This window comes from Oncorhynchus kisutch, linkage group LG22 (assembly GCF_002021735.2).
Source record: "Oncorhynchus kisutch isolate 150728-3 linkage group LG22, Okis_V2, whole genome shotgun sequence".
NCBI classification, from domain to species: Eukaryota; Metazoa; Chordata; class Actinopteri; order Salmoniformes; family Salmonidae; genus Oncorhynchus; species Oncorhynchus kisutch.
Window position 1 is genome coordinate 18,202,762 of NC_034195.2, and position 26,270 is coordinate 18,229,031.

The 26,270-nt window shown below is 42.0% G+C and overlaps 1 protein-coding gene and 1 long non-coding RNA gene across 9 annotated transcripts; one reads left to right on the top strand and one right to left on the bottom strand.

Moving 5' to 3' along the window:
• Positions 1-633: 633 nt before the first annotated feature.
• Positions 634-1,419, bottom strand: LOC116356284 (uncharacterized). The gene is made up of 2 exons (XR_004204788.1): positions 1,331-1,419; positions 634-1,074 (listed from the first exon to the last, which is right to left on the bottom strand). It is a non-coding gene; the product is annotated as an uncharacterized LOC116356284 (long non-coding RNA).
• On the top strand, positions 652-26,247 carry parvb (parvin, beta). 8 transcript variants are annotated; one of them, XM_020456958.2, is made up of 20 exons: positions 652-1,032; positions 5,244-5,378; positions 5,471-5,567; positions 5,769-5,866; positions 6,037-6,141; positions 6,265-6,333; positions 6,433-6,559; positions 6,690-6,755; positions 6,869-6,928; positions 7,034-7,123; positions 7,257-7,363; positions 7,472-7,539; positions 7,659-7,923; positions 8,481-8,571; positions 8,940-9,025; positions 9,140-9,196; positions 9,280-9,361; positions 9,539-9,727; positions 9,889-10,048; positions 10,200-10,363. In XM_020456958.2, exons 1-20 carry the CDS (start codon positions 968-970, stop codon positions 10,244-10,246), a joined length of 2,064 nt encoding a protein of 687 aa, XP_020312547.1. In that variant the 5' UTR covers positions 652-967; the 3' UTR covers positions 10,247-10,363. The 8 variants fall into 8 exon arrangements, with proteins under 8 accessions (XP_020312547.1, XP_031657034.1, XP_020312548.1 ...); XM_031801174.1 differs by lacking the exon at positions 652-1,032 and adding an exon at positions 1,123-1,145 and having other exon boundaries at positions 10,200-10,354; XM_020456959.2 differs by lacking the exons at positions 652-1,032; positions 5,244-5,378; positions 5,471-5,567; ... (12 more) ...; positions 9,140-9,196; positions 9,280-9,361 and adding exons at positions 21,418-21,507; positions 22,277-22,347; positions 22,452-22,554; ... (7 more) ...; positions 24,758-24,830; positions 25,266-26,247 and having other exon boundaries at positions 10,200-11,239.
• Positions 26,248-26,270: the final 23 nt, after the last annotated feature.

The window sequence follows — 26,270 nt, forward strand, 5'->3', positions numbered from 1 at the left end:
TTCCATTGTCAAAATAATGGGTGGTTTTTCTGGAGCATTTACTGTCATAAAACCAGTGTTGCTTGATCAAAACAATTACTATATTCAACATACATTGACATTTATATAGTACAGTGTTGTAGCTCAATGCTTATGGGGCTGTGGGGATATTTCTGGTTGATGGCAGTAGAGATGAATCCTGGAAATGACCGATCAAGTGCTCTGTTTTGGCCTCCAGTGGCCACTGAAACACAGTGCCCCATTGCTGCTGGTCATGGTAGGTGCTGTGGAGCTGACCATCTGGCAGGGTGGCTGATGCCAGCTGGCTGTAGTCACTGAATTCATCGCCTGGCTCCAATCTAATTTGTTTGACTGGATCCTGTCACCAGCCAGTCACCCTGGGGTACTGAGGAGGATCTCATTACATGATTTTTCTCTTATGTAGTGCTCTGAAATATAATCTGGTCAAGAAAGCACTTCAGATTGCATCATATTGGAATTCGTGTTCGGTGATATGGTACAGTCACATTGACACGTTGTTTTCTAACAGGACTGGTGTCTTACGAGTGACCATCAATTGTATTTTTTTCTCAAACCCTAAAACATACCAACTCATACCACAAGGGGGAGGGTGAATTTATGAAGACATAAAGCTTGCATTTTTACAGAATGTTTTATTTTGATTGAGCTCAACAAATGTTCACCTTAGGTCATTTTACAAATCCACTTGTGCTATTAATATCTAAAAACATAATGAAATTCAAAATGTATAAATGTACTCGTTTAGACCAATCAAATCTGTCCTGTGGTCACGCAACACAAACATGTCTGCGCCGCTGGCAAGAAAAGCGCGATGAATGTGTTTCCCTGAAGTCTAATCTAAATTCGTATATCGACTTGACAGGTAGCAATTTACATTCCGTCAACTTTTCTTTAAAGGTGTGATCCATTTCTTCTGCCATTGAAGTCACGAATACTTTGTTGAAAGATGTCGTCTGGAACCGCTTTGGTTTATGATGAGGAGATGACTCGCTACAAACTGCTATGGGTTGAGTAAGTCTTGCTTCCTTATTGTGCCTTTTGTTGTCCTACACACTGCAGTATAGCGAAAGAGAGCAAAAACTGATTATGATAAATATCGTTCTGCTGTGTGTACGTATGAGTTGGTGAGTCAAATAAAAATAAATGTATCGGTCGCATACACACATTTAGCAGATTTTATTTCGGGTGTAGCGAAATGCTTGTGTTACTAGTTCTAACAGTGCAGTAATACACACGAATCTAAAAGTAAAATGATGGAATTAAGAAATGTAGAGATATTAGGACGAGCAATGTGTGTATGTGTACTGACCTGTGCAGGCTGCGTGTGAGTGTACTTGTTGAAAAGTGTTTGAGTGCACACTGTTAGCTGGGTCATTCCTGTTATGTGGTGCCTTTTCAATCCCCAGGAAATAACACTTCTTATTTAGTGTCAAATGTGGAAAGATATAAGTGCAAAGATATACAGTGCATACGGAAAGTATTCAGCCCCCTTGACTTTTTCCACATTTTGTTACGTTATAGCCGTATTCTAAAAGGATTAACACGTTTTTTCCCCGTCGTTAATCTACGCACAATAACCCATAATGAAAAAGAGAAAAAACAGGTTTAGAAATGTTTGCAAATTTATTCAAAATACACATTCGAAATAGCACTTTTACTTAAGTATTCAGACCCTTTACTCAGACAGGTTGAACGGGGAGCGTCGCTGCACTGCTATTTTCAGGTCTCTCCAGAGATCGGCTTCAATTCTGGGTTCTGGCTGGCCCACTCAAGGACATTCAGAAACTTGTCCCGAAGTCACTAATGCGTGGTCTTGGCTGTGTGTGCTTAGGGTCGTTGTCCTGTTGGAAGTTGAACATATGCCCCATTCTGAGGTCCTGAGCACTTTGGAGCAGGTTTTCATCTAGGTACTGTACTTTACTCCGTACATCTTTCCCTCGATCCTGACTAGTCTTCCAGTCCCTGCCGCTGAAAAACATCCTCACAGCATGATGCTGCCACCACCATGCTTCACTGTAGGTATGGTGCCAGGTTTCCTCCAGGTGTGATGCTTGGCATTCAGGCCAAAGAGTTCAATCTTGGTTTCATCAGACCAGAGAATCTTGTTTTGCATGGTCTGAGAGGCTTTAGGTGCTTTTTGGCGAACTCCAAGCGGGTTGTCATGTGCCTTTTACTGGGTGGCTTCCGTCTGGCCACTCTACCATAAAGGCCTGATTGGTGGTGCGGAGAAGGTCCTCCCATCTCCACAGAGGAACTCTGGAGCTTTGTCAGAGTGACCATTGGGTTTTTGGTCACCTCCCTCACCAAGACCTTCTCCACCTATTGCTCAGTTTGGTCGGGCAGCCATCTCTAGGAAGAGTTCTGGTGTTTCTGTGCCTCGACACAATTCTGTCTCGGAGCTCAACGGACAATTCCTTTGACCTCATGGCTTGGTTTCTGCTCTGACATGCACTGTCAACTGTGGGACCTTTTAGGCTGGTGTGTGGCTTTCCAAATAATTTCCAATCAATTAAATTTAACACAGGTGAACTCTAATGAAGCTGTAGAAACATCTCAAGGATGATCAATGGAAACTGGATGCACCTGAGCTCTTTTTCAAGTGTCATAGCAAAGGGTCTGAATACTTATGTAAATAAGGTATTTTTGTATTTTATTTTTAATACACTTGCAAAAATGTCTAACCTTTTTCGCTTTGTCATTATGGAGTATTGTGTGTAGATTGAGGTAATTGAAAAAAAAAATGTATTCATTTTAGAAAAAGGCTGTAACGTAATAAAATGTGGAAAAAGTCAAGGGGTCTGAATGCTTTCCGATTGCACTTTTATGCATTTTTACCATTTTGATTTCAGTGGATGTAGGTGTTTTTGCCACCTCCCCGGTGCTATTCATCGTCTTCTATGAGAAATATAAGCCATCAAATAATTAATCAAATAAACAAATATTTATTACTTGTTTTTGTAGTCCTACTTAAAATATGTAGTCAATACTTTTTTCTCATGATTATTGTATTTGTTACCGTATTTAAGATTTTCTGTGTGTCAAATGCGGAAGACACTTTTCAGTTGAATGCATTCAGTTGTACAACTGACTAGGTATCCCCCTTTCCCTGATTTCACTTTCTCCCCTGTTAGTTGGTAGTGATACCCCTTTAAAAAACAGCCCTTTCCCACAATTGCATCACATTCAGGGAGTGTCAATCTTTTTTGGGGCGGGGAAAACAACAGCGCAAAGCTAATTAAGTATTAGGACTCGGATTTATCTACAGTGCCAGTAAAAGGTTTGGACACACCTACTCATTCCAGTGTTTTTCTTTATTTTTGTTCTACAAATGTTCTACATTAATAATAGTGAAGCCATCAAAACTATGAAATAACACATGGTAGTAACCAGAAAAGTGTTAAACATATCTAAATATATTTGGGATTCTTCAAAGTAGCCACCCTTTGCCTTTACAGCTTTGCACACTCTTGGCATTCTCTCAACCAGCTTCAATAGGTAGTCACCAGGAATGCATTTCAATTAACAGGCGTGCCTTGTTAAAAGTTCATTTGTGGAATTACTTTCCTTCTTAATGGGTTTGAGGCAATCAGTTGTGTTGAGACAAGTTAGGGGTGGTATACAGAGAGAGCCCTATTTGGTAAAAGACCAAGTCCATATTATTGCAAGAACAGCTCAAATAAGCAAAGAGACACAACAGTCCATCATTACTTTAAGACATAAAGGTCAGTCAATCCAGGAAAATGTCAAGAAGTTTCTTCAAGTGCAGTCGCAAAAACCATCAAGTGCTATGATGAAACTGGCTCTCATGAGGACCGCCACAGGAAAGGAAGACCCGGAGTTACCTCTGCTGTAGAGGATAACCTCCGATTGCAGCCCAAATACATGCTTCACAGAGTTCAAGTAACAGACACATCTCAACATCGACTGTTCAGGTCTTCATGGTCGAATTTCTGAAAAGAACCCACTACTAAAGGACACCAATAAGAAGAGACTTGCTTGGGCCAAGAAACACAAGCAATGTGTTAGACCAGTGGAAATCTGTCCTTTTTGGTTTGATGAGTCCAAATGAGATTTTTAGTTCTAACCGCCGTGTCTTTGTGAGATCCAGAGTAGGTGAACAGATCTCCACATGTGTGGTTCACACCGTGAAGCATGGAGGAGGTGGTGTGGGGGTGCTTTGCTGGTGACACTGATTTATTTAGAATTCAAGTCACACTTAACCAGCATGGCTACCACAGCATTCTGCAACTATTTTATCGTCCAAAAACTGCAGTGAAAGACTCAATGAAGATGCATCATGTGATATGTGTGTTGCCAGGTCACATCAAGTACAGAGGCATAACCTGTCTCTGCCAAAGAGATGAGGGGGGGGTATCACAGCCTGTCCCTGCTTTGATTTAAAAGAAGCAACTCTAGAAGCTGCTGAGTCTCCGAGATCTGGTTAGGTTGACAATGTTTTTAAAAAGGACAAAGTAAATAGAAAATGTAATAAATTGAAAGTGATTCTAATTATAAATGTAATGTTTTTATTTTGGACTATTTCCACAGATTTAAAAGTGCATAATATAACTTTGTTTAAATATTTAGTTTATTATTGGTATTAGTTCCACCCTGTTATTGCTTTCCATCCTGTTATGCTTCATTCCACCCAGTTAGGTCAGTGTTTTCAAATAATAATTGAACAATAACATCAAATGTTATGTATATCTTTGCGGTAACTTGAGATAGAAGGGGTCAACTGCATATGCAAAACTGTTGACCAAATTCTGTTGATATTCACTCTTATTCGGAAAATGTGGTGCAAATTGTTCGGAAAATAACACACGTTTCACTTAATAATCATTGATTTATAATTATTTGAAGAATGTAAATCAACATAATAGAGTAAGGAACATTTGATTACTTAGAAAATCAAAATCTAGATATTTACATGCATTGTTAACACCTTCAGATAGTTATATGCAAGTCCCTAACAGGGTGGAAATATGCTGTGGTCCGTGTGTGAACAATATGCCTATATTTATTAGGATTTAAGTGCCTGGGCTTGACCAATATGTTTATCTGATAGTCAAACATGTCCTTTTTCTGATAGAATACAAAACAAATGGAAAATATATATATTTTTTCCACAGAAGTTATGTGGTCCGGAAGGCACCGCAGAGTAGGAATGACCTCTGCTAATTGTTTGGCTTACTTTGTTCTTTTGCATGTCCTCTCTTCAGCCCGGCTTGTAAAATTGAGGTCCCTGAGCGTCTGACTGTCAGTCACACAGCTCTGCAGGAGGAGGGTCTGGCTGAGCGCTGTGTCTCTGTGCCTATACGCCAGGCCACCGACGCAGAGATCCTACTGGCTCACAGGTGAGTCTATCACGCACACGCATGCACACACACACACACACACACACACACACACACACACACACACACACTGCTCTATGTCGTACCTACAGTGAGGAGTACCTGGAGGCAGTAAAGAAGACACCACACATGAGCCTTGATGAGCTGAGGACCTTCACCCAGCAGTATGGGGATGTCTACTTCCACCCGGTGAGATGACATGGACAGTCAGTCAACTAACCAACCGACTAGTCAATCAATCAACTAATCGCTGCATTGTCCCAAATGGAGAAGATCCAGTATAGTGCACATAATATTGAAAAGCACAGAATGGGACCTGACTTTGAGGCTGACCCGAAACAGAGTTAGCATTGTGAAACCCATGATCTCTGCTTGTGTTTTCGCCTCTAGAACATCTACCATTGTGCCAAGTTGGCCATCGGGGCCACTCTCCAGCTGGTGGACAGTGTGATGACGGGGAAAGTGAGGAACGGCATGGCCTTGGTCAGGTGAGTTTTAACCACGGAGGAACAGAGTGCATATGGGTTTGTCCTCAGCTGTTTTATTTACAATACCCCTCAAGGTGTCATGGACTTCCTGTATGCACAGTTACAGTATCTGGTACTCAGGATTCACCTCCCTCTCCCACCTTTTTTTTTTCTTCTCATCAATCCCCCAGACCCCCAGGACACCACAGTCAGCGCAGTGCTGCCAACGGCTTCTGTGTGTTCAACAACGTGGCCATCGCTGCCCACTATGCCAAGAAACAGTACGATATCAAGAGGTGAGCAGGACCTGAATAGAACACACTCTTAACTGGTTCCATTGTAGGACTTTGAAAGTAGAATAAGAAATAGAATGGGCGAATGTGTGTTTGTTTTTTCGAAGAATGTTTTTGTTTCCCCAGGGTGTTGATAGTGGACTGGGACGTGCATCACGGACAGGGGGTGCAGTTCGCTTTTGAGGATGACCCAAGGTGAGTGTCTTTTCTTGATCCTAACTGGACCTTTTGTCTGGTAATCAATCCTGTCTGATCTGCAGATTGCTCTGACTGACCCCCCCCCCCCCCCCCCAGTGTACTGTACTTTTCATGGCACCGCTATGAGCACCAAGGCTTTTGGCCCAACCTGAGGGAATCCGACTATGACAGTGTGGGCAAGGAGAAGGGTTCTGGCTTCAACATCAACGTACCCTGGAACAAGGTGAGTTCCATAGAAGTAGAATTCTAGAAGTCCTTTTATATCAAGTAGCCCCGCCTACCATACAGTACTTGTTACTTTCTCAGTAGCATTATGCCTTCAGTTCTCAATTTGATCTCTTGACTGGTTACAGGTGGGGATGGAGAACAGTGATTACCTTTCTGTCTTCTTCCATGTTCTCCTACCCATCGCATATGAGGTGAGGCATTCTCCCAGGTCAGAATTCGGCAGCACTCACAAAACGTGTGCGACGTTCTCTCTACATATCAACCTCAAATGATGACTGAGAGAAATTAATACTCTTTGTTCCAGTTCAGCCCAGATTTGGTCTTTGTGTGTGCTGGCTTTGACTCTGCCATTGGAGACCCAGAGGTAAGGCATTCTACTGCTTAAATGAATGACCAACTAATATAGGCCTAGACACTATTGTTTCGGTAGTACAGTATAATCAAGCGTTCTTTTATGTTTGTGTCCCAGGGTCACATGTGTGCCACCCCAGACATCTTTGCCCACCTGACCCACCTCCTGAAGTCCCTGGCTGGGGGGAAACTGTGTGCTGTCCTGGAGGTGACGGTCACTCATAGACTTATGATATTTAACGGTGTCACTCTTTTCTGAAATGAGTCACATGAACAAAACAGGAACTGTTTTTGCTGTTTTTTTGTACCTCGATTCACTCTATTAAAAACATTTTTTTTAGGGAGGGTACAACTTGACCTCACTGGCCCAATCAGTGTGCCAGACCGTCCAGACCTTACTCGGAGATCCCGCCCCCCAAACGTCAGAACTGAACGGCCCATGTGAGAGGTGGGCTGATGTGTCAGTCACAGCTTTAAAAAGGCTATAATCTAAATAGCTTGTATAGTCAGTTAACGTACTGCATTGTGTCTGCCTCGCTCTCTCTCGACCCTGCAGTGCTCTGGAGTCCATTCAGTGCGTGAGATCAGCTCACAAGCCCTACTGGGCCTGCCTCAAACACACAGGTACTATATAACATCACGCTCAGATCTCATCACTTCATTTACAACATATCAACCTGCATTACCCTAATATAGCTATTAATTTTATCTTTCCTCCCTCCGTCCATTCACTTCCCTTCCAGTTGCCCCACCCGTGTCTGAGCCCAGCACTAAACGCTGTAAGCTGGCAGAGAAGGAAGAGGGTGTCCAGGCTGAGGGGGGTCAGAAAGAAGAGGGGGATGGTCAGAAAACGGAGGAAGAGGAGGTGGTGTGGATGAAGCCTCCGTCCCGGTTGGCTCCTCCGGTCCACACTGAAGTGGCACTCCCTGCTGACCTGGAGGTCCCTGACAGATGTGACCGTGTGAGGTCATCACTGGCCCCAACTCTTGAGATACTGCAAAGACTAAGGTCTGTCCCTAACCTATACTCCTGAGATACCTCAGATTTAAGTCTGTCCCCAACAAATATCCCCAGATACATTCTTCACCCACAATAATGTTAAAGCTGCAATATGTAACTTTTTAGCCAACTTGATCAAATTCACATAGAAATGTGTGTTATAGATCTGTCCTCATTAATATCAAGTATAAGAAGTGGTAGATCTGTTCTAAGCTTCCGGTTTTTGCCGTCTTTCACTTTCGGTTTTGTATACCAGCTTCAAACAGCTGAAAATACAATATTTTTGGTTATATAAAATATATTTGACAACGGTTTAGATGGTACAATGATTCTCTACACTATTGTTTGCGTTTTGTCACATAAACTGAAATTAAACCAACTATTTGAATTTGAGCAACCAGGAAATGGCGGAGCGTTTTCTGCATAGTGCAACTTTTAAAGTATGATCATAGTTCCTGTTTAATCAATTTGTACTTTTACTTTGATCACTATGAATACACATGGTATTTGTTGTACTCCAATGTTTTTGGTGAAGCTTCAATAACACTGTCTTATTTTATAACCAGGGATAACTTTTTTGAAGGGTCGGCAGAGGAGGATGCTCTCATGTCTCTCTGCAGCGTCATCGCGCTCTTTGAAAAGATGAAGAAACAAGAGGTGAGCTGTGTTTAGAAGTTAAGCGTCATTTCATCTTACTCATCAAACGTCATTTTGCGTTGTGAGTCATTACATTCATCAAATGCCCTCCATTGTTGCACTGCATCAATTGCACACAACTTTTGCCCGTGTGTTTCTTTAGTTCCAGTACATTTTATGTTGCCTTTGTTTGCTTGTGACGAAGCAATGCAACACATTGCTATTCCTGGGGCTGGAACATGGTGAATACACAGAGGGTATTGTGTGTTTATGTATTATGAACTGAACTATGGGGCTATTATTCCAAGCACCACAAGTTGTAGAGAGATGGTGTGGTTTGACCTCTGATCTTTGGCTAACCTGGCACTTTGATGCTGACTGTCTGTCAGATTCGTAACGGTCTGGCGCTGGTGCCTGATGTCTCCGTGGCGATGCTGTGTGCCGCGCAGCATGCTCGGATGTCTCTCACCAACCGGTATACACCGTTTATGACCTTTGACCTTGAGTACATTCTCAATACTGGACATACATAAGCCAGCAGAGGAACTGGTGGCGAACACTCAGTTGGTGAGTGTTTTTCTCCTCACAGGTTATTGCTGGTGTACCTGGGGGATGGGGAGATCCCGACGTACGTCACTGAGGACGGGTGAGAATGTTTGCACAGTACGTTGAGTAACTGCACAGTCATAAATACCCTTCTAAACCATCTCCTTCACCTTTCTCTTTTAGGAAAGCACTAGTGGTGCAGATCAGCAGTAAGGAGCCAGAGGAGCAGAAGTCCAGATATCAGGTTTCTGTGTCTCTGTTAAAGGTACAGCAAATGATTTGGAAGAGGAAACATACTCCTGCGACATGATTCTCTTGTTGCGCTTGCCAAGATTTTATGGAGGAGATGTATGTTATGTTCTACCTTACTTTTAATGCACAGCATCTGTTGTGTACAGTGTATTATTACAGTCAGTGTGTGTGTGTTTGTGTCCCACCACAGGGCTGCAGTGATGTGGCAGGGTTGATGCAGGCTGTGCTGTGCCTGCTCCTGCCTCTGGCCTATGAGTATGACCCTGGGCTGGTGCTGCTGGCGCGGGGGCCAGGCAGTGGGGTGGGGAAGGCGGCCTGGGCACAGATCACCAGCCTACTCCAGGGCCTGGCACAGGGCCACACACTTGCCCTTTTACAGGTGAGAGGGACACCGAGGGAGTGAGTGCCCCACTTTGACTTGGTCCTAGCTATGCAGTTTTAAAGTATTTTGAATTATGATTATTTTTTCTCCTGTATTTTTTTCACGGTCGAATGAGTGTTGCAGGGATGATCCTCTAACATATTGTTGTCACATCCCAGGAGGGTGAGGAGGAGGCTGTAGGGACCACGGCAGCCTCTCTGCTGGGGGACCCTGCTCCCTCTCTGGGGCCCCTGGGGGCCCCTCTCCCTGAGGACATGGAGGCCATGGAGAGACTGAGACAGAGGCTGCAGACACACTGGGGACTTCTGCAGAATGCAGGTGAACAAATGATCACAGCATCTAAGGAAACCTATTCAGTTACTCAAATGGATAATAACATTTTAGAAAACTAAAATAGTTAATAGGATAGACACCTCAAGAAAATACTGACCACTCAGCTTGTTAATACATTTTTTTGGTCCTTTTAAAGCTGCAAAGGGGAAAGAAGTCGAGGAAAAAGGACAGAACCAGGACTGAAGTCATCTCCACACCAATTGGTTTTGTGACCAAGGGAGAAAATCCATCTCCCAGGCATCCATTTTTATACTGTTTGTAATTTTGGTAATTAAAAACAATTAAACTATCTGTTGGTCATTCTGCTATCTAGTAATTGAAAATGTCTGAAACTTGCACCACTGCGTAATCTCCATATTGCAACACAACAAAATATGAATATCATGGTTACTCTGTTTTCATCAGTCCATGTGTGATGGAAATTGAGAAACAACTTCCTGTTTGCGCAAATGAAGTCAAGTCATAGGGTCATTCAGTATTAATATTAATAGTATTAGTGTCATTATTCATACAGAGGATGCTGTTGGGCAGACAAGATGTAGACAATGCTGTGATCTCTGTCAAAAGCAAAAACCTATTTTCTATGGAAAACTAGAGCATAGCACAGAAATACTGCTGTAAAACACTACTGCCAAAATACATGGAAATGGCAAATGATGTATTATTTCCTCAGAGTATTAGATGTGGTTCTGCTTCTGAATAAGGACTACTGGTATAGATGTTGAGTAGCCTATGACAAATTGTTATGCATCAAGCAGTCCCTCTATGGGCTATTGTGTGACGCATCCTCTCCTCTCATGGGACAACCGACATCCAGCCATTGACCGGCGCTGTCGGGCAGCCAATAATAAAGGCGATGCCTTGTCTGCTAACTGAGTCATCCGGTCCATTGAAGTCAAACGGGCGCTCCTCTCCTCCTATTGTTACCGCTACCGGCCCGAAGTGTTGTCCACGTCCTTTTTCCTGCCAGCGGACTTAATTCCAGGTGTTCAATGAATCACGGGGATTGAGGTTTCACAGAATTGAGCTGCAGCGAACAGTTAGTTGACCGTCGCTCAAAGATGGCTGGAGCTCCTGTTAGGTCAGCGACTTCGCAGTCAGGCAAGATGAAAAAGGACGAATCTTTCCTTGGAAAATTAGGAGGAACGCTGGTTAGAAAGAAGAAGTCCAAAGAAGGTAACGTATAAGCTTAATTCCCTAAAGCGTGACGTTATACATTGTCATAACACTCATTTGTGTATCCGTTTTATTCCCCGCTGTCCATGGTGCTGCAATTTACGTTTCCCATCAATACGTTATATTGACATGGGTCTAAATGTAGGATATGACTTCATAAAACCTTTTTTAGTTGGAATAAAGAACAACAACCGGGTTGCATGAGCCACATCCATGTCAAATATTTCTCATCTTTATTTCAAGCCATTGAAATGGCTATGATCAGAAGTAGCCTACTATTATAAAACATACAAATCATACATGCCATGGCAAGTTATACTTTTGTAAAAAAAATAAAAAAAATAAAAAAAAAACTCTCTTAACCTTGGGAAGTTTCAAAGTGAATAGAAGGAGAAAAAAACCACAAAGAAAGTAGACTGGCAAGTGGCATTCCTCATGATGTAATAAACATAAATAGATCAGATGGTCATCACCTATGCCAAGAATGCAAGGTTATTAAGATAAGGAGTAAGAGGATTACTGTCCCATGATGTTTACTTTCTCTTCTCTTTTGAATTACGTTTGGACCGACCTAGTTGTGCAGTTTCACTTTTTCATTTATTTACCAAGCCATTTTGAAGCCCACTTCCCAACTCTCTGTCTAGTATGAACAGCTGCAAGATTCGGCCCCTGTGTGTGTGTGTGTCAGTCCCTCCCTGCCTGGCCATGTGTTTGTCATTTTCTATATAAGGAACTCTAAAGGCAGAAGAATGGAGGCTAGGTTGCAATTGCTGTGGAACCCCAGTAAATCCCAGTCATCAAGACTCAGTACCTCCTATATGTGTTCTGGGCACGTGCTCTATTAAGGGGGAATAGATTTCCTGAAGGTAAAGCTCGTGTTCCGTGTTTGTTACTTATACCACAGCTAAAGAGTGCCCCTTTGTGGCGACTGGTGAAAGTGATGATAGCTCTGGCCTGGGGGGATGGAAGAACAGTCTTTCTGTGATAAATGCAGAATAAATAAATACAAATAGATGTATTCAGTGAATGATTGAAAGGTGTAGTCAGGTCAGGTTGGATGTAGTCTTTTTTTAACTAAGAAAGATCACAACCAGACAAAACAAATTAGCTGAGTGGTATAGGCCTAACTGTACATTCACTGGGTAATTACTTTAGGCATTTTCTATATTCAATTTCGCTCTTTGGGAAATTTCCTTTCGTCTCTGTGTATCCTGAAGGGGTGCCTGAGAGAGCTTGTTGCCTACAAAAAAAAATCTAAATGGAAACCACACATTCAGTACTGTATGATTTGCCCAATAAGTGTACAAGTTGCAACTCTCAGTTTGAGACTATGAACAGCAGCTTGTGATCAAGGCCCAATACACATTATAAGGTCTTCTGAAGAAAATAAATGTCTGTTATAATAGCTGTATTACTGCTATGTGTTGAACTCAGATTCCTGCTGTGTGTGCCGGACCTAGATATCATGTGTTTGTGACTGTTTCTGCAGATAAACGGAAAGGAAGTATCTCTCTCCTTGATGTGTTCTTTTAAGGCTAGTGTCAATCACCACCCCACTGGACTTAAGAGGGATAATAGTCAGTAAAAAGTGCTAGTCATGGCCTTAAATGTATTATAATGACGAGTGTCTCCATTATGTCTTAATGGGTGTGACTGAGGGAAATATTATTTTAGTGTTACAGCAATGTCTACCTCAGAAAGTGCTCCCACAAGTAAGTTTTCTTTTTTGTTTCACATATTTTTGTTCTAGTCTATGTAGTAAATGTATAATCTAGAATTTTTTATTTATTTTACCTTTATTTAACCAGTCAAGTCAGTTAAGAACAAATTCTTATTTTCAATGACGGCCTGGGAACAGTGGGTTAACTGCCTGTTCAGGGGCAGAACGACAGATTTGTACCTTGTCAGCTCGGGGGTTTGAACTCACAACCTTCCGGTTACTAGTCCAACGCTCTAACCACTAGGCTACCCTGCCGCCCCAATGATTTGCTTGAGTAGCTATAGAGAAATATTTTCCCTGTGAAAATGAGTACTGGGGACATATCAAAAGCCCATTTGTACAGTGTAATTTGAGAAGTTAGTTAGGTGACCGACTGCATTTCCCCTGCAAATGTAAAAAATAAATGAATGTTTGTATAATACAGTCAGTCACCTAACTACCTTCTCAAATTACACTGAATAAATGGGCTTCTGATATGTCCCCAGCACTCATTTTCACAGGGAAAGTATTTGTATAATACAGAGGAACATTTTTACATTAACAAATTAAAACATTTGAATGATATACAGTACCAGTCAAATGTTTGGACACACCTACTCATTCAAGGGTTTTTCTTTATTTTTACTATTTTCTACATTGTAGAATAATAGTGAAGACATCAAAACTGAAATAACACATGGAATCATGTAGTAACCAAAGAAGTGTTCAACAATTCTAAATGTATTTTACATTTGAGATTCTTCAAATAGCCACCCTTTGCTTTGATGATAGCTTTGCACACTCTTGGCATTCTCTCAACCAGCTTCATGAGGGAGTCACCTGGAATTAATTTCAATTAACAGGTGTGCCTTTGTAACAGATGTATAATGTACTCTCCATGCGTTGTGTTTTCTCAAAATATATCACTTCGGCCAGTGGTCCCAGTTGAGCATTTATTTCTGTTGTTAAATGGGAAACAGCACGTTAGTTGTGCAGGGCTTAACGGTATTGATGGCTGTCGATGGCAAAATCCCTTGCATCACATTTTCATACTTGGCGAACAAAATACAAAAATACAATACAAAATATAACATGTGTATATACCTGTTGTTAAATGGGAAACAGCATAAATGTAACAGTATAACTTTAGACCGTCCCCTCGCCCATACCCGGGCGCGAACCAGGGACCCTCTGCACACATCAACAACAGTCACCCACGAAGCATCGTTACCCATCGCTCCACAAAAGCCGCGGGGAACTACTACTTCAAGGTCTCAGAGCAAGTGACGTCACCGATTGAAACGCTATTTAGCGCGAACACCGCTAACTAGCTAGCTAGCCATTTCACATCCGTTACACCTTGTTAAAAGTAGATTTGGGCAATTTCTTTCCCTCGTAATGTGTTTGAGCCAATCAGTTGTGTTGTGACAAGATAAGGGTGGTATACAGGATATAGCCCTATTTGGTACAAGACCAAGTCCATATTAAGGCAAGAACAGCTCAAATAAGCAAAGAGAAACGACAGAACTTTGAATGTTTCAAGTTTCTTCAAGTGCAGTCGCAAAAACCATCAAGCGCTATGATGAAACTGGCTCTCATGAGGACCACCACAGGAAAGGAAGACCCAGTTACCTCTGCTGTAGAGGATAAGTTCATTAGAGTTACCAGCCTCAGAAATTGCAGCCCAAATAAATGCGTCACAGAGTTCAAGTAACAGACACATCTCAACACCAACTCACCAGAGAAGACTGCATGAATCAGGCCTTCACTGTCTAATTTCTGCAAAGAAACCACTACTTAAGGACACCGATAAGAAGAAGAGACTTGTACATGTAAACGTGTACATGTGTAAAAATGTCTACAAATCTGTTTTTGCTTTGTCATTATGGGGGTATTGTGTGTAGATTGAGTAGGGGGAAACTATTTTATCCATTTCAGAATAAGGCTGTAACGTAACAAAATGTGGAATATGTGAAGGGGTCTGAATACTTTCCAACTGCACTATATATAGTGCCTTCAGAAAGTATTCACACCCCTTTACCTTTTCCACATTTTGTTGTGTTACAGCCTGAATTCAAAATGTATTTAGTTGAGATTTTTGTCTCTAATTTACACACAATACCCCATAATGACAAAATTTAATTTTGTTTGTAGACATGTTTAGAAATGTAGACAAAATTAAAAGCTGAAATCCCGGAGTCGCCTCTTCACTGTTGACGTTGAGACTGGTGTTTTGCGTGTACTATTTAATGAAGCTGCCAGTTGAGGACTTCTGAGGCGTCTGTTTCTCAAACTAGACACTCTAACGTACTTGTCCTCTTGCTCAGTTGTGCACCAGGGCCTCCCACTCCTCTTTCTATTCTGGTTAGAGACAGTTTGTGCTGTTCTGTGAAGGGAGTAGTACACAGCGTTGTACGAGATCTTACATTTCTTGGCAATTTCTCGCATGGAATAGCCTTAATTTCTCAGAACAAGAATAGACTGACGAGTTTCAGAAGAAAGGTCTTTGTTTCTGGCCATTTTGAGCCTGTAATTGAATGCTGATGCTCCAGATACTCAACTAGTTTAAAGAAGGCCAGTTGTATTGCTTCTTTAATGAGCACAACAGTTTTCAGCTGTGCTAAAATAATTGCAAAAGGGTTTTCTAATTATCAATTAGCCTTTTAAAATGATAAACTTGGATTAGCTAACACAACGTGGCGTTGGAACTCACGAGTGATGGTTGCGGATAATGGGCCTCTGTACATCTATGTAGATGTTCCATAAAAAATCTGCCTTTTCCAGCTACAATAGTCATTTACAACATTAACAATGTCTACACTGTATTTCTGATCAATTTGATGTTATTTTAATGGACAAAAAAAGAGCCTTTCTTTCAAAAACAAGGACATTTCTAAGTGACCCCAAACTTTTGAACGTTTACTGTATGTAAATGAGATATTTCTCTATTTCATTTTCAACAAATTTGCAAACATTTCTAAAAACATGTTTTCACATTGTCATTATGGGTATTTGTGTGTAGATGGGCTCGACTTTTTTATTTTTATTTAATACATTTTGAATGCAGGCTGTAACACAACAAGATGGTGGAATAAGCCAAGGGGTATGAATAGTTTCTGGCACTGTGTATATACAGTATATATATTAGAACTGTCTCTTGGCAGTTATAGAGAAATATAGAGATGTAGAGAAATATTTGATTGCGACGGTTTTCTCCGTTGAAATGATGTTCCTTTATGTAATGTTATTTCTGAAGCCTGATAAGTGTTATAAATCAGTGAAGGTTTACCAGTAGTAGAGTCAACATGACTGTCATATCATAGCTAATGACGGGTCAACTGAAAGCTCTGAATAGCCCAGGTCCAGGGTTGTGATATGGTCATCTCAGCTCTGGACAGTGGGTGTGTGTGGATTCTGTGTCCGTTTAGTCACTCATGCCTATGCTGCCTGTCCGACATAAATAAACTGAGCTAAATTTAAGGCCTTGCCTGTCTCACTGAGGCATAAATAACTTTCCCCGGGTCACAGTAAATCAAGTCCCCCCAGAGGGCACGGGAACCTTGTTTTACATTGAAAATCTGCTGAGATATAAGGAGATGTAAGCTTTTCATCTTCATTGAATGGGTATATTTAGATGATATTTACACCATGAATTTGACACACTTTACCTCCAGCTTGCAGCTAAATTGCTGGTGGTATGTTGTTGTTTTTGTCCATTGACTGCAGTCTTCTGCCTACTCCACTCTGCTAATGGTCTTAACCATGACAGGTGTTTCATATAATGCCTGCAAAGAAGCTGGCTGGTGATTTATTTCACTGCAAGGCTGGGGGTAGAACTAAATGAGTGTAATTATATTAAGAGGAATAGGCTGCTCAGCCATGAAAACCCATTTCACGAAGCTCCCGATGAACAGGTAATGTGCTGATGTTGCTTCCAGAGGTAGTTTGGAATCGTGTTGCAACCGAGGGCAATCAATTTTTACGCGCTTCAGCACTCGGCGGTCCCGTTCTGTGAGCTTGTGTGGTCTACCACTTCATGGCTGAGCCGTTGTTGCTCCTAGACATTTCCACTTCACAATAAAAGCACTTACAGTGGACCGGGGCTGCTCAACGGTGCCACCTTGAAAGACACTGAGCTCTTCAGTAAGGCCATTCAATCAATCACATTTATTTATAAAGCCCTTTTTACATCAGCCGATGTCACAAAGTGCTATACAGGAGCCCAGCCTAAAACCCCAAACAGCAAGCAATGCAGATGTAGAAGCACAGTGGCTAGGAAAAACTCTTTAGAAAGGCAGAAACCTAGAGAGGAACCAGGCTCTGAGGGGTGGCCAGTCCTCTTTTGGCTGTGCCGGGTTGAGATTATAACAGTACATGGCCAAGATTCTACTGCCAATGTTTGTCTATGGAGATTGCATGGCTGTATGCTCGATTTTATACACCTGTCAGCAACGGGTGTGGCTGAAATAGCCAAATCCTCTAATTTGAAGGGATGTCCACATACTTTTGTATATAGTGTGTATTTACACACTATGAGGTTGGAATAATACTGTGACATTTTGAAAATGATGATAATGACTCCATATCTTTTAGTGTAAGAAATGTCAGCCTGTTGTGGTGGGATTTAGTTTTGGCCTGTCTTGTGACATCACCAGGTGGTAAATTCTTTAATAGACCAATAAGAAAGAGAGTTCCAAACTTCCATGCAGTCCCTAGCAAAATTGCTAAGATGCTATTTTTGTTTCTTTTTGACCATTTTAATTGAAAACAATCACAGTAAATTACTTAATTGTTACCAGGAAATGATTTGATATTGAGATAAAAATTGGACCTTTAAGATCTGAAAGCAATGCTTATAGCATAAGGATGAAGTTGTACACTAAAGAACATCTCTAACCAAGAAAGATAGCCTGTTGGGTTTTTCATACGTAGCTTACCTGGGATTATCATATAAACAAAAAACAGGAACATCACACTGCTGTCTGAGTTTATCCAGCATTAGACTGTTCTCCTATGCAGTATGATAGTTTAATCATATTGTGTTACCGTGCACCTTCCTGGTCCATGTCAGTGCAGTAGTGTAGTGTAGTAGTATCCATGCCTTCTGTCCTGTGTTGTTGTCCCCCCCCCCCCCCCCCCCCCACACACACACATTTGTTGTTCTCCTATCATTGTAGGGACCTAAAATTAATTTCCATTCAAAATCCTATTTTATCTAACCTGTAACCCGTAACCCTAAACCAAACTCCTAACCCTTAACCCTAACCCTAATTCTAACCCTAACCCTAGTTGTAACCTAGTTGTTATTGTTTTACTATCCTTGTGGGGACTTTGGGGGATGTTAGGTCCCCACAAGGATAGAAGAACCAACACACACACACACACACACACACACACACACACACACACACACACACACACACACACACACACACACACACACACACACACACACACACACACACACACACACACACACACACACACACACACACTCATACACCCACCCCTCCTCTGCTCCTGTAACTAGACCGCAAGGGTGGGGAGGTTGTGACAGAAATAAACACGTGATGATGCCTCGGCCACTGCCTAGTCCCACCAGGCAGGACCTCACACACACTCTCACACACACACTCTCTCTATCACTATACCTTCACTTCGTTGCTACTCTCTGAGCACCTCTGGGATCCCTGGGCTAATTTCTGGAGACATGGCGGGCCTACTATGTGGGACCAAGAGGAAGAAACAAGGTAGTTCTGTTTGACTTGGTGGGATTGGCTGGAAGGGCTGGCTGCTTATGGAACTCTGATTTATGAATGGGGAAGCATACCCTGTACCGTATTTACATTTTGTGAGTGCTGCTGGTATGTTGCTGTTAGGGACCCGTTTGTGTTTGTGTTTGTAATCCAGATTCAGCTTCGGTTGTGATCTATTGACACATTACATTTCTACGGCAGTATTATTTGGCTATATTATTGTTTGGGAGGGCTTTGGTCAAATCCTTAGCAGTAATTTTCACTCATTCGATTGTATCACAGATGTACTGGACAGAGTCACAGTGGGAGGAAATAGCACAATTATGATGAAACGCAGGACTGTAATTGGAAAGGAAATGCTGATCTGGTGTGTGATGCAGGCAGGCCCGCTGGCTTGTGGTTGAGCTCTACAGCAGGGCAAATCAGATAGGACATCGTTAGAAACTACAGAGGACTACTCCTCTCCCCAACATCAACAACATCCCTTTTCTGCATACCTTAAATGCGCTGTCTGCTGTTTTCTGCATACCTTAAATGCGCTGTCTGCTGTTTTCTGCATACCTTAAATGCACTGTCTGCTGTTTTCTGCATACCTTAAATGCACTGTCTACTGTTTTCTGTATACCTTATTTGCTGTCTGCTGTTTTCTGCATACCTTAAATGCACTGTCTACTGTTTTCTGAATACCTTAAATGCACTGTCTACTGTTTTCTACATACCTTAAATGTGCTGTCTGCTGTTTTCTGCATACCTTAAATGTGCTGTCTGCTGTTTTCTGCATACCTTAAATGCACTGTCTACTGTTTTCTGCATACCTTAAATGCACTGTCTACTGTTTTCTGCATACCTTAAATGTGCTGTCTGCTGTTTTCTGCATACCTTAAATGCACTGTCTACTGTTTTCTGCATACCTTAAATGCACTGTCTACTGTTTTCTGAATACCTTAAATGTGCTGTCTGCTGTTTTCTGCATACCTTAAATGCACTGTCTACTGTTTTCTGCATACCTTAAATGCACTGTCTACTGTTTTCTACATACCTTAAATGTGCTGTCTGCTGTTTTCTGCATACCTTAAATGTGCTGTCTGCTGTTTTCTGCATACCTTAAATGCACTGTCTACTGTTTTCTGCATACCTTAAATGCACTGTCTACTGTTTTCTGCATACCTTAAATGTGCTGTCTGCTGTTTTCTGCATACCTTAAATGCACTGTCTACTGTTTTCTGCATACCTTAAATGCACTGTCTACTGTTTTCTGCATACCTTAAATGTGCTATCTGCTGTTTTCTGCATACCTTAAATGCACTGTCTACTGTTTTCTGCATACCTTAAATGCACTGTCTACTGTTTTCTGCATACCTTAAATGTGCTGTCTGCTGTTTTCTGCATACCTTAAATGCACTGTCTACTGTTTTCTGCATACCTTAAATGCCCTGTCTACTGTTTTCTGCATACCTTAAATGTGCTGTCTGCTGTTTTCTGCATACCTTAAATGCACTGTCTACTGTTTTCTGCATACCTTAAATGCCCTGTCTACTGTTTTCTGCATACCTTAAATGCACTGTCTACTGTTTTCTGCATACCTTAAATGTGCTGTCTGCTGTTTTCTGTATACCTTATGTGCTGTCTGCTGTTTTCTGCATACCTTAAATGCCCTGTCTACTGTTTTCTGCCGCAGAGGAAGATGAAAGGAATGTAGCCATTAGGGTTAGAGGCCTAAATGTAGACACTAGCCAAATCCCAGAGGTAACGTCAGCTTGTGTCAGTGAAGGTGAATCAAAGCTCAGCTCAGCAACAGAGTGGTTTGGCTTCATCTTGTGGTTTGTTTACAGCCTAATCTCTGGAACCCAGGATCAAGTATTACATGTGCTTAACAGTCACAAGAGACTATTTATGTCCTCAGTGATCAGCGAATTCATGTCAATGCGTCCTATTGAGTGCTTGTTATCATCCATTCACTAATAGAGCCATTAGATTTCTGGATTAGTATTAGTGTAGAACTACCCATGGAGAAGGTGTGGCGTCAGTCTTAGGCTCCAGGCAGTGTGTTAATCCCCCCCTCACACCAGACAGTTGGGTAGACACACACACACACACACACACACACACACACACACACACACACACACACACACACACACACACACACACACACACACACACACACACGCACGCACACACACACACACACACACACACACACACACACACACACACACACACACACACACACACACACAGAGGAGCCCACTGCCGCCACCCTTAGACAGCTGTGGGGTGTGCTGTATGTGTGTCCTCTCACTGAGCTTTAATAGAATGGGAAATATAAATATCTTCACGTGTGTGTGTGTGTGTGTGTGTGTGTGTGTGTGTGTGTGCTAGGCTCTTATCCATAGCCTAGTATTTCTTTCTAGACACTGTCACTTGTTGAACACACTGATAACAGATCTACACCTGAAACTTGAGCTGTACGTTGTTGTTTCTTCTACTCCAACAGAGCCATTTACTTTATGTTCGTATTCTTGTCTTTCCTTATTTTTGTATTGTTGTTGCGTTGTCGTGACGATTCGACGATGTACACCATGCGTATCCCGTACATGCGACTTATACAATTTGAAACTGAAACTGTGTGTATGTGTGTGGTGGCGGTCATTCTGAGGTTAATGCTACTGACTAAAAATGTTTATCTAATGCTGGGTCCTCTCTGTTGTCCCTGTCCTCAGTGAGTGACCTTCATGAGGAGGGGAAGAATGCCATCAACACTCCCATGCTGCCCTCTGGGACTGAAATCCACCCTGAGGACACCATGCTGGGTAACAAGAACTCCTAAAACTCAAACCCTTACCCTAAAACGAACCTTCATACGTACAACATGTTTCTGTGTTGCTCGGTAACACCAACTCAAACTCCTAATGCTAACCTCCATACATACAGTACATAGGAGAACCCTTTTTGGTTCCTGGTAGAACCCTTTTGGGTTCCATGTAGAACCCTCTGGGGGAAAGGATTCCACTTGGAATGTCTCTGTAGGCCTCCTGGACAAACCAGAGCCTCTCTCATCTACAGAATCGTATGTATCCAAAAATGTTGTGCCATTTGTTGTCATTCCACTTCAGTCTTGTAGGTGTATTGGTCACTTACTTCTGATGCCTTTGGTGGACTGTTGATGACACTTTTGGCCTTTGGTGACAACTGTACTCGTTGATGCCTGAGGGTTACGAGGTTATGTCTGGAGACCTTACTGAAGCTGATTTGGGGGTTCTGGGCACTCCGGGAACTAATTGTGACTGTGAGTGACCTTTGGTGGAAGAGGAAATGAAAGAGCAATGTGCAGAGGGGTGGAGTTAGGACAACACCCTGTGTCTTAATAATTCCCCTCATCACCAAACCGATTCACTCTATGATTTAAGATAACTGTGCTCTCTACAGGAGAAGAGGACTGAGTGTGTGTGTGTGTGTGTGTGTGGGGGTGGGTGGGCGGGCATGTTGAAGTCTTCGATTGTGTCAGAATATGTGTTCACTTCCACCATGTATTAGTTGGCTTCACAGCTGAGTGTCTTTCTCCCATCATGCCTTTCTTAGAAGAGAATGCTGAGAGGAACATGCTGGATCCGACCTCAAGGGAGAATCCAAAATTCAAAGATCTTCAGAGGGTAGGTGTCTTATGCGTTGCGTAGTATTTCTCTCTGTATGCTGTAGATCAAACACCGGTAACAGATCCACACCTGAAACTTCAACTGTATGTTCTTGTTCCTAGGTATTGATAGACTGGATCAACAATGAGCTGGAAGAGGACAGGATCATCGTCAAAGGCTTGGAGGAGGATTGCTATGATGGACAGGTGCTTCAGAAATTATTTGGTAAGGCAGAATTAGCTTGGACTTTGTGTAGTGTCTGTGGTTGAACTTGTGTTTGATCGTTTGTACATCAAATGATAGGGTTGAAAAGGTAACTTTGCAGTATACAGTATTCGGATGAATGTTATAGTATACAGATCTGCATAACCGTGTAACTCCTCTCTCCCGGTGACAGAGAAGCTGTCTGGGCGTAAGCTGAACGTGGCTGAGGTGACCCAGTCAGAGATAGGACAGAAACAGAAGCTCCAGACGGTACTGGAGGCCGTCAACGAGCTGCTCCGGCCTCACGGCTGGTCCATCGAGTGGAGCGTCGACTGTGAGTTGTGCACTAAGCCCTGAAAATACAGTCATTCAATATCCAGCTTGACACACAGGACTAACGTAAGGGTTCACAGACCATCAGACACATACTTTTACACAATCGCTGCTACAGATCAGTTCTGGTATGGCATCCTAAGTCTTTAAAGATATACATTATCTTCTCGTTGAATATTACCATAGGCACTGCATTGAACCTGATTTACAGTAGTACTGAACTGTATTTCACTTGATTTATAGTAGTACTGAACTATATTTAAGCTGATTTACAGTACTGAACTGTATTGAACCTGATTTACAGTAGTACTGAACTGTATTTCACTTGATTTATAGTAGTACTGAACTGTATTTCACCTGATTTACAGTAGTACTGAACTGTAATTAACCTGATTTACAGTAGTACTGAACTGTATTTCACTTGATTTATAGTAGTACTGAACTGTATTTCACCTGATTTACAGTAGTACTGAACTGTATTTCACCTGATTTACAGTAGTACTGAACTGTATTTAACCTGATTTACAGTAGTACTGAACTGTATTTAACCTGATTTACAGTAGTACTGAACTGTATTTCACTTGATTTATAGTAGTACTGAACTGTATTTAACCTGATTTACAGTAGTACTGAACTGTATTTAACCTGATTTACAGTAGTACTGAACTGTATTTCACCTTATTTCACCTGAATTACAGTAGTACTGAAGTGAATATAGCACACTATTCAACCATGGTCAAGTCATTCCAGCCATGGTAATTCAAAGTGATGTCACGGCTCACAACGCCCTCTTCTGGTCTCCTCTGCCGTCCACAGCTATCCATGCTAAGAACCTGGTGGCCATAGTGTACCTGCTGGTGGCTCTGGCCATGCACTACCTGGCCCCCATCAGACTGCCAGAGCACGTCTCTGTACAGGTGGTGGTGGTCAAGGTACGGAGACACAGCACACTTTGACATCTATTATCTATTACACGTCATGAGGATGACTCGTTGACCTGTGTGTTTTGGTGGGTTTGATTGTTTTAGAAAAGAGAAGGCATACTGCAGACGTCTCATGTGACTAAGGAGCTGACGAGCACTACAGAGTATGTACTTCCGTTATATCGGTTGTATGTTTTCAGTTTCCGTGGAAGTCCTTACAGTATACAGGTGTAACAACTCCGCTTTTCTTTATCTTCTTTCTAGGATGATGATGGGTAGATTTGGTGAGTACTTGTTGGTTGAACATTGAGGTCGATTGTAAAATTTGATTAATGTGGAGTTAAAAATGTTTTAAAAAAAGATGATTATCTCCTGTTTCTCAGAAAGGGATGCATTTGACACCCTCCTGGATCATGCACCGGACAAGCTCAACGTTGTGAAGAAGGTCAAATATTTGAAGAGAGATTCAAACCTGCAGAAGGCATTGTGTTTGGTTCCTTCATACTTTACTCTTTTTAAAATATTTTTTTATACCTCTCTCCATCAGTCCCTCGTCACCTTTGTGAACAAACACCTGAACAAGCTGAACCTGGAGGTCACTGAGTTGGAGTCCCAGGTTAGAAATCTGATGGTGCTTTATTTAAAAACACAACAGCTCAATCAATATAACATACTGTAGCTACTGGGCATAAGATACAGTGAGTTTTCCTCCATATCGTCATGTGGTTTTTATATTCTTGTGTCCAGTTTGCTGATGGTGTGTACCTGGTGCTGCTGATGGGACTGCTGGAGAACTACTTTGTCCCCCTCTACAACTTCTTCCTCACACCAGAGAACTTTGAGCAGAAGGTAGGTAGGATTATTAGAAGTGGTGTTTCTCTGTAAGTGGTGGACTTGTAGACATGGTGGTTCTTTAGTCGACTCTTAGCAGTTTCCTCCGGTTGATCCTCTCTCCCGGTTCCCCTCAGGTTCACAACGTGGCGTTTGCCTTTGAACTAATGCAGGACGGAGGCCTAAAGAAGCCCAAAGCCAGGCCGGAAGGTATAGTAGAAAGCCAGTAACACATGGTGGGGGAATGCAGGTAGCGTGAATTCAGTTGGAAAGGGAAGCTTGGTTTAGGTAGGCTATGCATCGGAGAGCTTATGACACATGAGCAGCTGTAATGCCATATATGTCCAATAGGTGTAGCTGTTCCCTCACTTTAGATACTTGAACATTGGTGTATGTCTAAGCCAGCCTTTGACCCACACACCCAACCTAACCCCGCCAACTCTTATCATTCTGAATATAAAGTCTCACAAGATGTGTGGGTGTTTTCATTTTTATTTTTGCATACCAATATTACCCAGAATCAGTCAAGCAGCATGAACTACCTTGACTTGCCTATTTTTTGTGTGTGTGTTTGTTATCTTTACCCTGGGAGCAGTTTGTTTTGAATAACTTTTGACTTAATTTGTGTGTCTTGTTCGGTTCTAGACGTTGTGAACTTGAACCTGAAGTCTACCTTGAGGGTGTTGTACAACCTGTTCACCAACTATAAGAACTCCGAGTGATGTCTACCTGCCACACGCACAGACACAGCCACAGTACAGTGTGAGGAGAATGAAGGCACTGTGTTTGTGCTACCTTCACACTGGCTGATGTCTGAACCCCTGAGGAACCCACTGGGACTAAAACCAAAGGCCCACCCCTTGTATCAGTGGGATGGTCTGAAGAGACTCCGAATGTTTGTATTTAATCTCCCCAATGTCAGTATTTAAATCCTCCTTTATGCTAACCCTACCCAAGAACACGTATGTTTCATGTTTTAGTACTCAGTCAACACTGTAGAATGATTCATGCAATTGGAAAACATGGGTTTGTATTTTATGCAAAAAAGCCACTACTGCTTTATAAGAAAATATTTATGATCCACTGTTGCATATGCTAAGACTTGCTGTATATCATATCTCAGAAAGCTTAGTACATTATTCCCATATCATTATTATGGTATTGTTACTACATCTATTGTTCTATTGTATGTTGCCATTCCAAAATATGATATGAATGAATTCTAACAGTACTTTTAGATTTCTCTGATTGTTTATATGGACAGGTTCAAGCCATATTTCTTACCCGATGCTGACCCTGTTGCCTTTCACCTTAAGTGCCATGTTATTCTCTTCCTACTGTACCCGAGAGAGCCACAAAGCATTGTGGTATTAACCTGCCCTTCAGACGATTCCCAGTAGACCTACCGGAGAACAGCTAGCGAGGCTCTCCACCTGCGATGTAGCAGAGAGCGAGAGACCAGAGAGCTGCATGTGGCCTACAGGAGTCCACTCATGCATTTTAGACCGAGGGTAAATTATTAAGAGGGATGAGTCAAGTCTGGATCGCCAGGAGAGCAGCTTGTCACACTGCTAGTATGTATCTGCTTCGATGTCTGTCCATCCCAAAATAAATGTTTCAACTCAGACAGCGTGTGCTGCTGTAATTATA

What these genes read in the sequence shown, in the direction of transcription:
- parvb (XM_020456958.2), top strand. Translation starts at nt 968, where the DNA reads ATGTCGTCTGGAACCGCTTTGGTTTATGATGAGGAGATGACTCGCTAC. An exon ending in GCTTTTGAGGATGACCCAAG is followed by an intron (nt 6,334 to 6,432) that starts GTGAGTGTCTTT and finishes CCCCCCCCCCAG; the next exon opens with TGTACTGTACTTTTCATGGC. An exon ending in TCAACGTACCCTGGAACAAG is followed by an intron (nt 6,560 to 6,689) that starts GTGAGTTCCATA and finishes GACTGGTTACAG; the next exon opens with GTGGGGATGGAGAACAGTGA.